Source organism: Stegostoma tigrinum, chromosome 5 (assembly GCF_030684315.1).
Source record: "Stegostoma tigrinum isolate sSteTig4 chromosome 5, sSteTig4.hap1, whole genome shotgun sequence".
NCBI classification, from domain to species: Eukaryota; Metazoa; Chordata; class Chondrichthyes; order Orectolobiformes; family Stegostomatidae; genus Stegostoma; species Stegostoma tigrinum.
In genome coordinates, this window is record NC_081358.1 from 16,732,916 (window position 1) to 16,747,955 (window position 15,040).

At 40.0% G+C, this 15,040-nt stretch overlaps 1 protein-coding gene across 1 annotated transcript in view; it reads left to right on the forward strand.

The window, feature by feature from the left end:
* csmd3b (CUB and Sushi multiple domains 3b) overlaps positions 1-15,040 on the forward strand; it is a 1,751,526-nt gene that overhangs the window by 1,665,413 nt on the left and 71,073 nt on the right. Inside the window, exons 54-56 of the mRNA XM_048529668.2 lie at positions 2,384-2,557; positions 10,711-10,896; positions 11,314-11,487. Coding sequence (XP_048385625.1) covers positions 2,384-2,557; positions 10,711-10,896; positions 11,314-11,487 — 534 coding nt within the window. The remainder of the gene's footprint in view (positions 1-2,383; positions 2,558-10,710; positions 10,897-11,313; positions 11,488-15,040) is intronic.

The window sequence follows — 15,040 nt, forward strand, 5'->3', positions numbered from 1 at the left end:
TGTGCTGCTTATTGAGCTGCTCAGAACATCTCCTCTCCTGTTCTGATTGGAAGAGCTGAGCCACCCACTTTTACCCTTTCTAATGCCTGCCTCATTCTCACTCCCTGTCGTAAACACTCCACAATAGGAATAAAGAAACAAACTAAGAAGGCTGGTGCATGTCCTGTTATTCAGCCTCCTTCTCTGTTATGGGGACAAGGTCCTAATTCTGACTGGACCAAGCAGGATCTGAACTCATACCGGAGCTGCCCTTATCTTAATGTGCTGGGAACCCCTGAGTGAAGGCTATTCTTCTTGAATTGACTGAGGCCAGCTGACAATTGTGACAAGCCTCCTAGCTTTCTGAGTGTGAAATTTAGCATAGCAAGACAGCAGTAATATGAGCCAGGTACCTCTGACTGAGGGAACAAAGTGGAAAAACACAAGGTGTGGAAAGCAAGCCAGGGATTCATGGAAAAGGCTTTGAGCATCTCTAGGTCTAGGACAGCTCAGAGTGAATGTGAGCTCACAGAACACGCAAAATGCCCAGAGATGCAGTTTGATCCAGTCCTTAACAGAATGTATGTTCCTGGATGCACATTTTCCATGCAGCAGCACTGCAATGATAGCCACTGGTCCAGTGCAAAGTACAGCATTAAAATTCAGAAATGTGTTGCAAATGGATTGGAAACATTCCAAAGGCATTCTTAGAAATTTGTCACAATGTTTGCTCTTGTGAGCTGAACATGGCCAATCTCCACCTGGCATGACCAAGACGTTCATGGAAATCTTTCAGAACAATTGGCTGCTTGGATCTACCAGGTGCACGTTCTGGTTTGCTAGTTGAGTTTTTGTGATGTCGAGCTTGTTTGGTGATTTTGGAAAGGTGGGAGGCTGAATATTAATGTGGTGAGTTGGCCTGTTACTAACCAATAGTCACCTTAAATGGCAAGTCATTGCTGCCTGGCGAGAATCTCAACACACAGCTTGTAAAAATTGCCAAAATTTCTCCCAGTGTCAAGATGGGCATTGTTACACTTGTTGCCTGTTTGAGCCACACATCTTACCATAGCCCCTGTTGTTCAAATCCCCATAAGATTCCACTCATGTCACAAGAATCACCCAGCATCTGGCCTCACAGGACACCTTTAAAATAATTTTCATATTCATAATGATTACAAAGTAGAGGATTGGTCAACAAATTAAGTAAAATATTCATACAGTACCTCATATGGACCAAAATGTTCCAAGGTAAGTCACAAAGGGAACAGTGGGCAATTGTCCTGCTCATAGAAGAGCATTGAAGGAAAGTGAGGAACTATAATGGAAGCTTTGGAGAAGATTGCATGACAGTAATGTTATCAAAGTTTGAAAAAAGTAGTGAACTGGGAACAAAGTTAAAGACCTTTAAGCATCAGCAGAGCTCCAAAATTTCTCGCATGTCTGAAATCCTGAGGGAGCATCAATACAGGATGAAATGTTTGTGATGACAAAGAGACAGATTAATGTTTGGATGAAGAACCTTCATCAAAGCATATGTTTTATCCCAGATTTGTCATGTTTGTTTTTATTTTCCTTTTTATGTGAAGCTACTTTTTAAATTGCTTTTACTATATTTCAGTTCAGAGGCCAATTTCTTTGATATGAGGGTAGCCATGATGTGGAGGGGTCGGTGTTAGACTGAGGGGTGGACAAAGTCAGAAGTCGCATGACACCAGGTTATAGCCCAACAGGTTCCTTTTGAAAACACCAGCTGTCGGAGCCTCAGTCCTTCTTCAGGTGTTAATGAGAGAGTAGTATCAGGCACAGAATTTATAAGTAAAAAATCCAAAGTTCACACCATTGATGAGTATGTACTAATCAAACCGAAGATGCTGTGAAATCTTTAATCAATTATGAGGTTTTAATTGATTTATTATGTATATGTAAACCCCCAAATTCCTTTCAAGTCAGGGTCCTGAGAGAACTAAAGGTTTTATGAGTTTAAACAAGAGGTGACATTTTAGGCCAGACAATGCAGACGAGGTATGAAACCTTGTTTATACCTTCTGTACAGTATCCTTTCCTTGCTATCTTTTTTTTTCAAAGCTTTAATCAGTTCCAAGAACATTAATTTATGGAAAGATTTGAAAAGAAACACAAAGTAAGTAAAACTGACAATAAATTATCCTTAAACAACCGATTGATATTCTACTCAGTCCAATGATGCCTTCATGAACTGTTTAGAATGAAGACCATCTCCTCCCATTACAATGAATGATTAAATATTCGGGTACCTGGTTTCTAATTAATAGCTATAGTTTAATTTTAAAAGCATATTTGTGAACCTTTCTGTGAATACTTATTCTTAAAATTCTGATTGGATTTTAAGGATTTCAGATTGTTGATCATGTGTTTCTCCTAGCAATCAGTTGTGGTCATCCAGGAAACCCAATTTACGGGAAAACTTCTGGAAGTGCTTTTAATCTCAACGATGTAGTGACATTTTCTTGCAATACCGGATACATGATGGATGGGACAGATAGGGCCCAATGTCAGGCAAACAGACAATGGAGCCAACCAGTACCAACATGTAGGGGTAAGTGTATTTTATTCTTGAAGACGATGCCTTATGTTATCATAACTTGTAATGCAAAAATAAAATTGTATTCATAATTAAGATATAAGTGAGGATGTTATTGTTCTGGACTTGATTGTGCTATTAAGGTTCATATTTAATTTTGATCTCCAACTCAACATGCAGTGTATAATATCTACAATCTGCAGTGAATGAGCCTGCTGCCTTTCGCAGCTGACTTTTGTAACTTGTTGACATGAAATACCGTGTGGTGTTCTGATCAATGTGTTGTGTTATGGAGTAATCACCAAAAATTTCAAGAGTGTTGGAAGGGTTTTACTTTATTACTTGCCATGACTCGACAAAATGTTGCTGGAAGCTTTGGAGAAATTGCCAAAAAAACTGTTTCACCAGAGCTTACAGCAACCTTGTGCCAAAGGTACACCTGGAGAATGAGAAAATCCCAAGGAAACACTGCCTTGTCATATTGCTTCTTCTGACCACATGATGTGCAGTGTTCTTTAGGGAAATGTATTCATGCATTAATTTAAAATATGCGTTGTTATGATTAAGAGAGAAAGAGAATCAATTTTCCCTTTGTTTCAACATCCTCAATTGGTCACAAAGGAGTTTCGTTTTACTGTAAGGCTATATCTTTCACCATTTAACATGTAGTTAACTAATTTTTACTGTCAGCAGTAAGAAGCAAATTACAAGGTTTTCAAAGTCAAAAGAAGAACAAGCATAGTAGCTGCAAACCCTGAGAAAAATAATGAAAATGTTATATGGAACATATGATTATCACACATCATTCAGCTCTGAAGTCTCTTTCTCACTCTGTCACAAATATTTCAAAATTAAAGGAGATAGTGTTTAGTACGGAAAGAAGTTAAAAGGTTTAAAGTCATTTGGGTATCTTTGTAGCAAGCATTCTTAACCTTAGACTGCAGTGGTTTAATTTACCGTCAGCAGTCATAAAAATTGCAATTGTTCTTTAACTGTTGGCACACTAACGTTTCTTTCCAAGTGCTGTCACCAGGACATTTTCTTCTTGTAAGAGAGCAAGAAAGGGGGTTTCTCATCTGCCCATATTCAGTTCTGCCTTCTAGATTCTTTTTCTCCCTTCTGTTAAAGAGAGATCTCCTTGAAGTAGCAACTTGATTGTGAATTGCTTCTGCTGAAGCTATATTTTTTCAGGCTCGACTATTGCAGGTTCTCATTTCCAACATATGAAGATCTTCATATCAGTGTAGATCAAAATAAAAATCAAGACCTTTACATGTGTCTTGGGACCTGCATGAATGGTGTAATTGCCATTTAGTGAAAAGTTAATTTCAGCTCAGACTGTCTTTTGCTTAATCATTGTCAATTTCATGCAACTTAGCTATTTTCATTCTTGTAGCTATTTTTAATTTCACATTTTGATCCTTTCAAAAAGAAACATTTCAGTTCATGAAAGTCCCATGTATTAAATCGACTGGTAGAATACAACCATCAATCAATAGCATTTTCTGAAGAAAGGTCCCGACCCGAAACGTCAACTTTCGTGTTCCTCTGATGCTGCCTGGCCTGCTGTGTTCCTCCAGCTCCACACTATGTTATTAATCAATGTGTAGTTTCCATCATTGTGATGCGAAGATATAAAATTGGATGAAATATTTTTGTTGATATACAGCTGGTACTTTGCTCACTTTCAAGTCAAGTTGGCATTCATATGTTGAAATGCACCTGTCTGATCAAACAAATGGATTGTGAAAACAAGACTTTTAAAAGCCACTCAGTTCAATGAAAAGTATATCAAGAACCAGATTACCGTGGAGGAACAGGGAACCACAAGTTGGGCTGTTTTGAATTGCGAGACCATCTCTGAGCCTCATTCTTGCCATATTTTGTCTGTGACAGATGATGGGGTGGAGGAAAAGTCAGGCTTAATTCATTTTGGGAAGTGTATGGGAGGAGTGGAAATGAATCAAACAGAAGTCCCAATTCCATTTTTTGAAGGCAGCTACCCAGCTCTCAACAAAATTTGCACAATTCTTCAATCTCAGCCCTCATTGCCCTCACATCTTCAGCGTTATTATTACCCACCCAAACAGTGAAACTTCTTGCAAGCTCATACCCTTGCCCCCCAATACTTTCTCCATTGATGCTCATTTATTATCCACAATGGCCAGACTCTCAATCTCATTGAAATGGACATGAAATCATAAACTTCTGAAAATCTCAGTGAGCTGCCCTTGAAACACATCTCTTTGTCATAAAATACATTCACAAACAATTATTCTCCTACTACATCAAAGGTGGATAACCCTTTTATAACCTCAAAAAACTGCCAATCAAAATGAGAACACATTCTCTTGCTACAATTGATGAGTGATGATGGGAACTGCAGATGCTGGAGAATCCAATATAATAAAATGTGAGGCTGGATGAACATTGCAGGCCCAGCAGCATCTCAGGAGCATAAAAGCTGACCTTTCGGACCTAGACCCTTCATCAGAGAGGGGGATGGGGTGAGGGTTCTGGAATAAATAGGGAGAGAGCGGGAGGCGGACCGAAGATGGAGAGAAAAGAAGATAGGTGGAGAGGAAGGTATAGGTGGGGAGGTAGGGAGGGGATAGGTCTGTCCAGGGAAGATGGACAGGTCAAGGAGGTGGGATGAAGTTGGTAGGTAGGAGATGGAGGTGCGGCTTGGGGTGGGAGGAAGGGATGGGTGAGAGGAAGAACAGATTAGGGAGGCAGAGACAGGTTGGACTGGTTTTGGGATGCAGTGGGTGGAGGGGAAGAGCTGGGCTGGTTGTGTGGTGCAGTGGGGGGAGGGGACGAACTGGGCTGGTTTTGGGATGCGGTGGGGGAAGGGGAGATTTTGAAGCTGGTGAAATCCACATTGATACCGTCGGGCTGCAGGGTTCCCAAGCGAAATATGAGTTGCTGTTCCTGCAGCCTTCGGGTGGCATCATTGTGGCACTGCAGGAGGCCCATGATGGACATATCATCTAAAGAATGGGAGGGGGAGTGGAAATGGTTTGTGACTGGGAGGTGCAGTTGTTTATTGCGAACCGAGCGGAGGTGTTCTGCAAAGCGGTCCCCAAGCCTCCGCTTGGTTTCCTCAATGTAGAGGAAGCCACACCGGGTACAGTGGATGCAGTATACCACATTGGCAGATGTGCAGGTGAACCTCTGCTTAATGTGGAAAGTCATCTTGGGGCCTGGGATAGGGGTGAGGGAGGAGGTGTGGGGACAAGTGTAGCATTTCCTGCGGTTGCAGGGGAAGGTGCCGGGTGTGGTGGGGTTGGAGGGCAGTGTGGAGCGAACAAGGGAGTCACGGAGAGAGTGGTCTCTCCGGAAAGCAGACAGGGGTGGGGATGGAAAAATGTCTTGGGTGGTGGGGTCGGATTGTAGATGGCGGAAGTGTCGGAGGATGATGCGTTGTATCCGGAGGTTGGTGGGGTGGTGTGTGAGAACGAGGGGGATCCTCTTTGGGCGGTTGTGGCGGGGGCGGGGTGTGAGGGATGTGTTGTGGGAAATGCGGGAGACGCAGTCAAGGGCGTTCTCGACCACTGTGGGGGGAAAGTTGCGGCCCTTGAAGAACTTGGACATCTGGGATGTGCGGGAGTGGAATGCCTCATCGTGGGAGCAGAAGTTTTGTGAACTTTGAAACTCAACAAATCATTAATAATCAGGTCAGCTGTTGAATCAAGTCTTCTTAAATCTAAGCAATGAAGTCTAATGAAATTAGGCAATAGATGGACAATTTTATTTTCAAAACTGTTGCATATGTCCTGTCAATTAAAATGGGTCAGAAACAGGCGGCATTTTGTTTTTCTCTCAAAGTGAATTTAATGACTTTTTTAAAAAAATATTTTGACTCCAGGCATCTAAATCACGTCGTATTGATATAGTGGAGGTCTGAAACAATGCTATAAATATGGAGGTCAATGGTCACTACCATAGTTTTCAAAAGATTTAACACTCCTGTGAGAATGTTCCCAACTTGAGTCTGTCACAAATGTTCAAACGATGTGAGTGTTTTTAGGACTTCAAAAATCTCCCTCAGCACAACAGTATAATGGCCAGAGGTAAGCAAAGTTCTACAGCATACACAACTGCAGATGCCACTTCAGAAGACATGTGTGAGCTCATGTCCCATGGCCTGAAACACCATGAAAAGATCTCATGAAAATAGCATGGGAAGAAAGAAGAAACATGCCTATTCAATCAAAATCTTTGAGATTTTAGGTTTCTAACCATTCTAACTACCACCATCCAAACAATTCCCCACACTAACACCACCTCCACAACAACCTTCGAGAGATGAGCCACCATTATCAGTGTCTTTTTCATAACATTGTCCAGTATATAATGCTGACTACAGAATTGACACATGAGAAGCCAAGGTACGATGGCTGTGAGAGAACTATTTTGTACTGCTAGCAATTTACCCTCCCAGAGGATCCGTTATACATTTTTTTTGTGCATTCAGTGCAAATGAAGGAAATTCGGGTACGTTCAACGAGTGATTCAAATGTCCACCCTCCCCCCAGCCTGTCTTCCAGCCCTCAGCTTCTTTGATATGCTCCTGCTGGTGAACAAGCCTTGGCACTGAGACACTGAAAAAGTAGTTACCACCAACACATTTGGGGATAGAAAATCCTTGTTGGAGTTAGAATTCGTCTTCACTTTGTTCATTTTTATTTCCGGACAGGGTCGACAGTTCTAAGCAACAGGCTGGAAGGAGAGTGATGCGTGCTGCTATTGTACATGAAGTAGTTCAATGTTGGCACTGAAGGAATTAATACACTTTCTGAAGTCTGACCTTTACTTTCTTTCCATTCCAAAGAAAATACAAATTCATAATACAGCTGAATTGCTCATAGATAATTAACTGCCCCTGTCACTGGCTTAAAATATAACCTTACAATAGTGAAGGAATGGGCGTACAGGATATCCATCAAACCAGTGTTGTCCAGATAAATTAATGCTAAAGACACGTTCTTAATAATATGTAATCAATAACATTTCATGCTGCAGACTTGCATGCAGATGGTGTATTAAAAATTGCTGCTGACAATTTGTTGTGTTTTTGTTTCACTGAAACTGTCTAAATAACCAAGCAATGTAAGTGAACAAAATGACACCTCAAATGCAATTGTAATGCTACCAGGTAGAAATATCAGAGAAATTGAATCAAGCAATGGAGGGGAGCTGATTGATAAGAAGTTTGCTTTTTGTGGAATAGTTAGTGCAGTCATACAAAGAGTACCCTGGAAGTTAATGATTGCGAATTGGTCAAGATCATTTGATTTCTTTAATGGTGAAAATAATTCTTATTTTCTTAATGGAAGTTAGCATTTTCTTCAGCACTGGGTTTATCTATATCGTAATACTTGTGGCATTTTGATTTTTATTTAATATCTGCTTAGCAGTTTTGTTATTTAGGCACAATATCCCAATTTCTGTATCTCTGCAGAAGTTCCTCAGGGCAGTGTGCTCGGCCCAATCATCTTCAGCTGCCTCATTAGTGACCTTCCCTCCATCATAAGGCCAGTAATGGAAATGTAAGCTGATGATTTCAGAATGTCAGCACCATTCATGACTCCTCAGATACTGAAGCAGCCCATGTTCAAATGTAATAAGATCTGGGCAACACTCAGGCCTGGGCTGACAAGTCACAAGTAACATTTGCACCATATAAATGTCAGGCAATGACCATTTTCATTAAAAGATCATTTAACCACCACCCCTTTAGATTCAGTGGTGTTACAATCACTGAATCCCCCACTATCAATAACCTGGGGGAAACCATTGATCAGAAACTCAGCTGGTCTCACCACATAAACACAGTGACTACAAAAGCAGGTCAGAGGCCAGAAATACTGCAGCAAGTAACTCACTTCCTGACTCCTCAAAGCCTGTCCAAATCTCCAAGGCACAAATCAGGAGAGTGATAGAATAGTTCCCATTTGCCTGGAATGGTGTGCCTCCAAAAACACTCCAGAAGCTTGACACCATCCAAGACAAAGCGGCCCACTTCATTGGCAACATATCCACAATCATCCACGCCCTCCACGACCAATGCTCAGTTACGCAGTGCGTACTATCTACGGAATGCACTGCAGAAATTCACCAAAGACCCTTTGACAGCATCTTTCAAACCCATAGCCACTTCCCTTTGGAAGGATAAAGGCAGCAGATACATGGAAACACCACCACTTAAAAGTTCCCTTCCAAGCCACTCACCGTCCTGATTTGGAGCTTTATATCACTGTTCCTTTACTGTCACCAGGTAAAAATCTTGGAATTCCCTCCCTTAGGTTATTGCAGATTAACCTATAACGCAGGGACTGCAGCAGTTAAAGGAGGCAGGTCACCACCATCTTCTCAGTGATAATTAGGCAATAAGCTTGAAATCAGGGACAGGCAATAAATGCTAGCTAACTAGGGCTGCCACATCCCACTGGTTTTTTTTTAAGCCGAGAATATTTAGAGCCGTAGATTCATTGAGATGTACAACATGGAAACAAACCCTTCTATCCAACTCATCCCTGCTGACTAGATATCCTAAATTAATCTCTTCCCATTTGCCAGCATTTGGCCCATTTGCCTCTAAGCTCTACCTATTCATATGCCCATCCAGACGCCTTTCAAATGTTGTAATTGTACCAGTTTCCACCATTTTCTCTGGCACCTCATTGCATACACGAACCACCCTCTGCATGAAAAGGTTGTCCCTTCAGTCCCTTTCGAATCTCTCTCCTGTCACCTAAAGCTATGCCCTCTAGTTTTGGACTCCCCTACCCAGGGGAAAAGACCTTGTCTTATCACCTGTCCAAGTACCTCATGATTTTATAAACCTTGATTATCTCACCCCTCAGCCTTCGACACTCCAAGGAAGATAACCCTGGCCTATTCAGCCTCTCCCTGTAGCTTAAACACTCCAGTTATGGCAACATCAAGTTTCACCACATCCACCCTATGGCTGGTTGACCAGAGTTGCATACAATATTCCAAAAGTGGCCTAACCAATGTCCTGTACTCAATGTACTGACCAATAAAGACAAGCATACCAAACGCCTTCTTCACTGTCCTTTCTACCTGTGACTCCACTTTCAACAAATAATGAACCTGCACTTCAGAGCCTTTTTATTCATCAGCAGTGCCCAGGGCTTTATCATTAAGTGAATAAATTCTGCCCTGATTTGCCTGTCCAAAATGCAGCACCTCACATTTATCTAAATTAAACCCTTCAGCCCATTGGCCCATCTGATCAAGATCCTGTTATACTCTGAGGTAATCTTCTTCACTGACAACTACCCCACCAATTTGTCGTCATCTGCAAACTTATTTCTGAAACAACAAACGTGGAATCTGTTCAGCCCTATCCTGTCTAATATAGGTTGCCTTGGGTTTATTTCTGACAAGGAGGACCTTGAGGAGACAGACTTTGTAGACGAACAGTTTTGTGTTCACCATCGGGTTATTGCTGATCCACATTACCAGTGTGGAGTAACAGCAACCTACGAAGCTGGAACAGCCCACTTTTGGTGATATGTCACTGTGGGTCCAGCTCTATTCTAATCAGAAAGAGTACAATAGTGTTTCTGGGATCATATAGCTCTGATTTTTACAGCATCAGCCCTCACTGAAATGAACAAAGATATTCAAGGATATAAGATTAACAAGGTGTCGAGCTGGATGAACACAGCAGGCCAAGCACCCTAGACAAATGGCCTAGGCCCAAAAGATCAGCCTTCCTGCTCCTCTGATGCGTCTTGGCCTGCTGTGTTCATCCAGGTCTACACCTTGTTACCTCAGATTCTCCAGCATCTGCAGTTCCTACTAACTCCATTCAAGGAGATAATTCTCTCCATCCCCCAACAGTGGCATGAATGGGCACCAAATTGAGCAAGTTCCCCTAAGCAATATTAGGAACTATTGTATGGGCAGAAAATACATTTCATTACATGGATTAATTCTGATTTAAAACAATGTTTGCAATTGTAAATAGCTGAGTACAATCTTTCTTTCTCATTCATTGGGAAATATTAGTTGATGGTCCATCTTTTTTGTCATGTATTGCTGAAAGTAAAATCACAGAATTACAAAACTTATCGAGAGTTTTAAAACTATGTTTAACTTGTGCCACATTAAATTTGTTTGGCTTTATTGCTTAGTGGTAAACTGTTCTGATCCTGGGATTCCTGCAAATTCCATCCGGGAGAGTAAAATCGAATATGGAAATTTCACCTTTGGCTCGATGGTATTTTATGACTGCAACCCTGGCTATTTCTTGTTTGGTTCTTCTGTGCTCACTTGCCAGTCTAACGGGTACTGGGATAAGCCACTGCCTGAATGCACATGTATGTATGCTTTTTTTTTGCACATTTTACTTCATGTGGTAAAATTCAATTTAAAAAAAGACTTTCTCTGTGGTTATTCATTCAGTGTTTCTGTTAATTGTATTTAGACTGTAGAAGTGTAGACATTACTGTTGATAACGTTCCACAATGAATGTACTCATAAAACATTGTAGTCAGCTGCTTTAATGAAATGTTAAGCTGAATTATTTCTTTATTGAGTTAGCTAAGGAAGGAATATTATACAAATGTGTTTAGCATTCAGAAGCTGCTATTAAAGATGTTAATTTGAGGCAGAAATGTTGATTATTTCAGCCTGTAAGCTGTCTTAAGATTACAAGAAGAAACTCTATATTAGTGATGTACAACAAAGTAAAGCAGTGGAATATTTATCTTGATTTGTGTTTCTCTCTCAAATAGTGTTTGACTGTGGTCATCCTGGCATTCCTCCAAATGCAATTTTGTCTGGCGATAAGTTCACATTTGGGGCAACTGTTCACTACTCCTGTGTTGGCAAAAGGCTGCTGATTGGCCCATCAGTGCGTACATGCCAGATGAATGGACATTGGAGTGACTCCATGCCTCACTGCTCGGGTATACTTCATATGTATGCTGTCTATAATCAGAGATACTACCGACATTGGTCTTCACCCAGTTTTGAATGGATTCAACATTAGTTCACTTTAAACAGTATGAATGCTATGTTTTTGATTGGTGCCATTCTTCCTGTAGCATGCAGAGGGTGTTATTAGGTTGGATGATTGCGTTGCTGTTAGTGCCAGAGATGTTACAAATTGCAATACTGTACAAATATATTTCACTGAAGCTGGACTGCCAGGAAGCATTCAAGTTAATTTCCTTGTGATATAATAATAAGGTGGGATGCATGCAGAATATAAACAATTTCCTGAATTAACATCTTCAAGTATACCCTTCAGAAATTTTTCCTGAATATTCACATTATGTTTATAGTCCTTTGTACATAAATTCCGAATGCCTGATAAAAACAAAACTAGTGGATGGGATAATATTTCAGTTACTCCTTTTATAATAGCCAGGAAATGTCTTTGCAGAGCTAATTTCAACGTGGCTTAGCATCACAGACCAATTTTCCATTTAAATATTTTCTTTTATATTAATTTATTAACCTTCAATCTCTGTTCCTTACATGTTTACCATAGCAAAAGGTATTCTTGATTGGGCCAGATTTCTGTCATTGTTTCAGAAATTGAGAGTTGAATTATTCCCAGATGTTGTTTCCCTGAGAACTGAAAATCACTCCATATTTAACTAGTTTCACTCTGGAGTGTTGGAGGTTGGCTGAAGTTGGATCCACCACCTCCTAATGCAGGCCTGAGATGGGAATGTGGGCAGGTAGCTGCAAAGATGGTCAATTAGAAACACCCAACTTCATTCACTGTGACTCCAATCCAATTTTCTCAGTGACTTTTAGGATCACAGCCCCTGCCACTCCACCAACCTCCATGCCTTGATTACACTTTGATCCTATATGTTGCACAGAAAGCTATCAACAAACACAGCTCCCAATTCCAGTTACACTGTGTAAATAATTCCTCTCGATCTAAACCATTAATGGGTGTCAGAGCTTAGTAAAGTATTCATAATAGAATGATATTGCACAACTGAATAACAAACCCTCTAGGGCTCACTATGGAATATTTTAAATTGTTTGACCATATGGCTAGCTACCCATTCATTTCTTTTCATGAACTCAGCAGATAGATTTCCAACCAGACAAGTTTGGTATCTGTTCAGTTTATTCAAAGGGCCAACAGATGCATTGACTTTAAATCAACTTAGAATCAATGCACAGTTTACAGATTATGCAATAAAATCAGATTTGTAATATTGTTGAGTGCAGAAGAGCACTTTATCTACAGATACAAACTATCTGGTCAAAATTAAGTATGACTTAATTAATAACACAAGTTCATATATCAATTTTTCAAAATTCAGAAAGACTTTTTTCAAAGTTTTATTTTGAAAAACAAAGCTAATTTTCTTCATATTTTCTGATGATATAGATTTGCATTGCCTGGAACAATTATTGTTATCTCTGTACCATCTTAATGCAAAAAAAATCTTCCTCTAATTAAGTGTTAAGTGACCAATATTTCCTGATTAATAATAATTTATACAGTAAAAAATGTGTTGGGCTGTAAAATCCTCAGATTTCCTGTGTTCTTGACCCAGCCGCAAAATCTGAGATCAGGACAGGAGCATCCAGTTTAGAGATATCCAAATATCCATGCCAAGTAAAAACTGAAAGAACTGCAGGTGCTGTAAATCAGAAACAAAAATAGAAACTTCTGGAAAAGAGCATTTAGATGAAAGCTAGTTGAAGATCTTTCAACTGCATCGCAATAAACGTGCTGGAAAAGAAGCAAGGAATGCGATTATGGTTTCTTCCAACAGATCTTTTATAAATTGTGAAACTGAGCTGTGTGCATAATTGACAATTGGAATGACTTTTGCAAACAATAAAATGCAATGCAAATCCACCATTTGTGGAGAGAGATCAGAGTTAACAGTTCAGGTCAAGCCCCCCTTCCTCAGAATTGGAACAAACCCTCCAGGACCTGAAATGTTAACTCTTGCATCCATGCCAATATGGATATTGTTGATTTGGAGGAAGAATACAGAATAAATGATGCCTGTCAGTAATGTGTGGGGTTGGAGAGGCAAATAGCAGATTGTGTAGGAATGGGTTGTTGTGGAAAGATTAACTTTGTTTACAGATTTACCTTTTTTTGGCATTTGACCATATATGTAAAAATGTCAGTTTGACGAATAACACCTTCACCTTGTACCTGATACTGGTTTCTTTGCAGTATCTTGATTAGTGACTACTGAAGAAATTTAGAACCTACCTCTTTTGATTTGTGCTCTGCTCCTGTGCCCATGAAACCTTTTCGACTCAAACTTATTGCTGATGAAGAAACTTAAAACTGTGTCTGAAAATTTGAACATGACTAAAATGTATATACTTATATCTATATCTGTGTGTGTGTGTGTGTGTGTGTGTGTGTGTAATTTATATCTATATATGTATGTATGTGTGTACATATAATATGTATGTGTAATATCAGAAGGTTGATCAAGCTCATGATCCTTGAATTCCCATGTGCTTAGATGGTTATGGCATCATGCAGTTTTTGTCTTATTCACACCTGGAATTCAGGTATCACTGGCTGGGTCATTTATTGCACTGTCTCTTGTTGGCCTCAAGACTGTGGTGGTGAGCTGCCCAGGGAAGGAGCACTAAATACTGGCCCAGCCAGCAACACCTGTGTCCCATGAGTGAATTTAAACAAAAATTAGTTCAGCCAATAGACTATGGTTGTCTAAACTTAATTTTCAGTCAGTGTTGTACCATTGTACTCAACTGTGGCAGCTGTAGGAGCATGAGTATTTGAGAGGAAATTTCAGAAACCAATTCATGTGGACGCAAGTATTTGTGCCACTAGTTAACTGATGTTCTGGCATCATCCCATCCAAGGTAATTTTCTGAAAGATGGAATGGGAACAATAGGTTTACCTCCCTAAGTTACATCACTGGTCTGGAGAACAGTGCAGAGACTGTATGTTTCTCCATTAAGAAGAAAATGAAGAGGAAGTTTTTTTTTAGGCAATTGTTATGTTTTATCCAGCGGTTCAGCTTAGATTTGGTGAATGCAATGCAACCAAAAGACCCTTTCTTTTCAAACACCTAAAATTTACACTTCATAATATTAGTTCAATTTCTTTTTGCCAGTTATTATGGAATTTGCTGCCATTGCCTTTTCAAGACATTGCGTGTCATTTTGTTGTTTACAATGGTCGTTCCAATTGTCAATTATGCATACAGCTCATTTTCACAATTTGTAAAAGATCTGTTGGAAGAAACCATATTGCATTGCTTGCTTCTTTTCCAGCATGTTTTTGTGATGCTACTGAGATATCTGCAACTTGCTTTCATCTACATCTTCTTTTATTGCCTGGGAGGAAATTCTGCATTCTTTGTTTGCATAACCACTTTGAAATGAAACAGAAATTTTGACATCCACTGTTGTTCATTTGTTTGCATCAACAGTTTCATTCAATTTGTTGTCTGATCGAGTCCAATGAACTATTTTAATTAAAAATG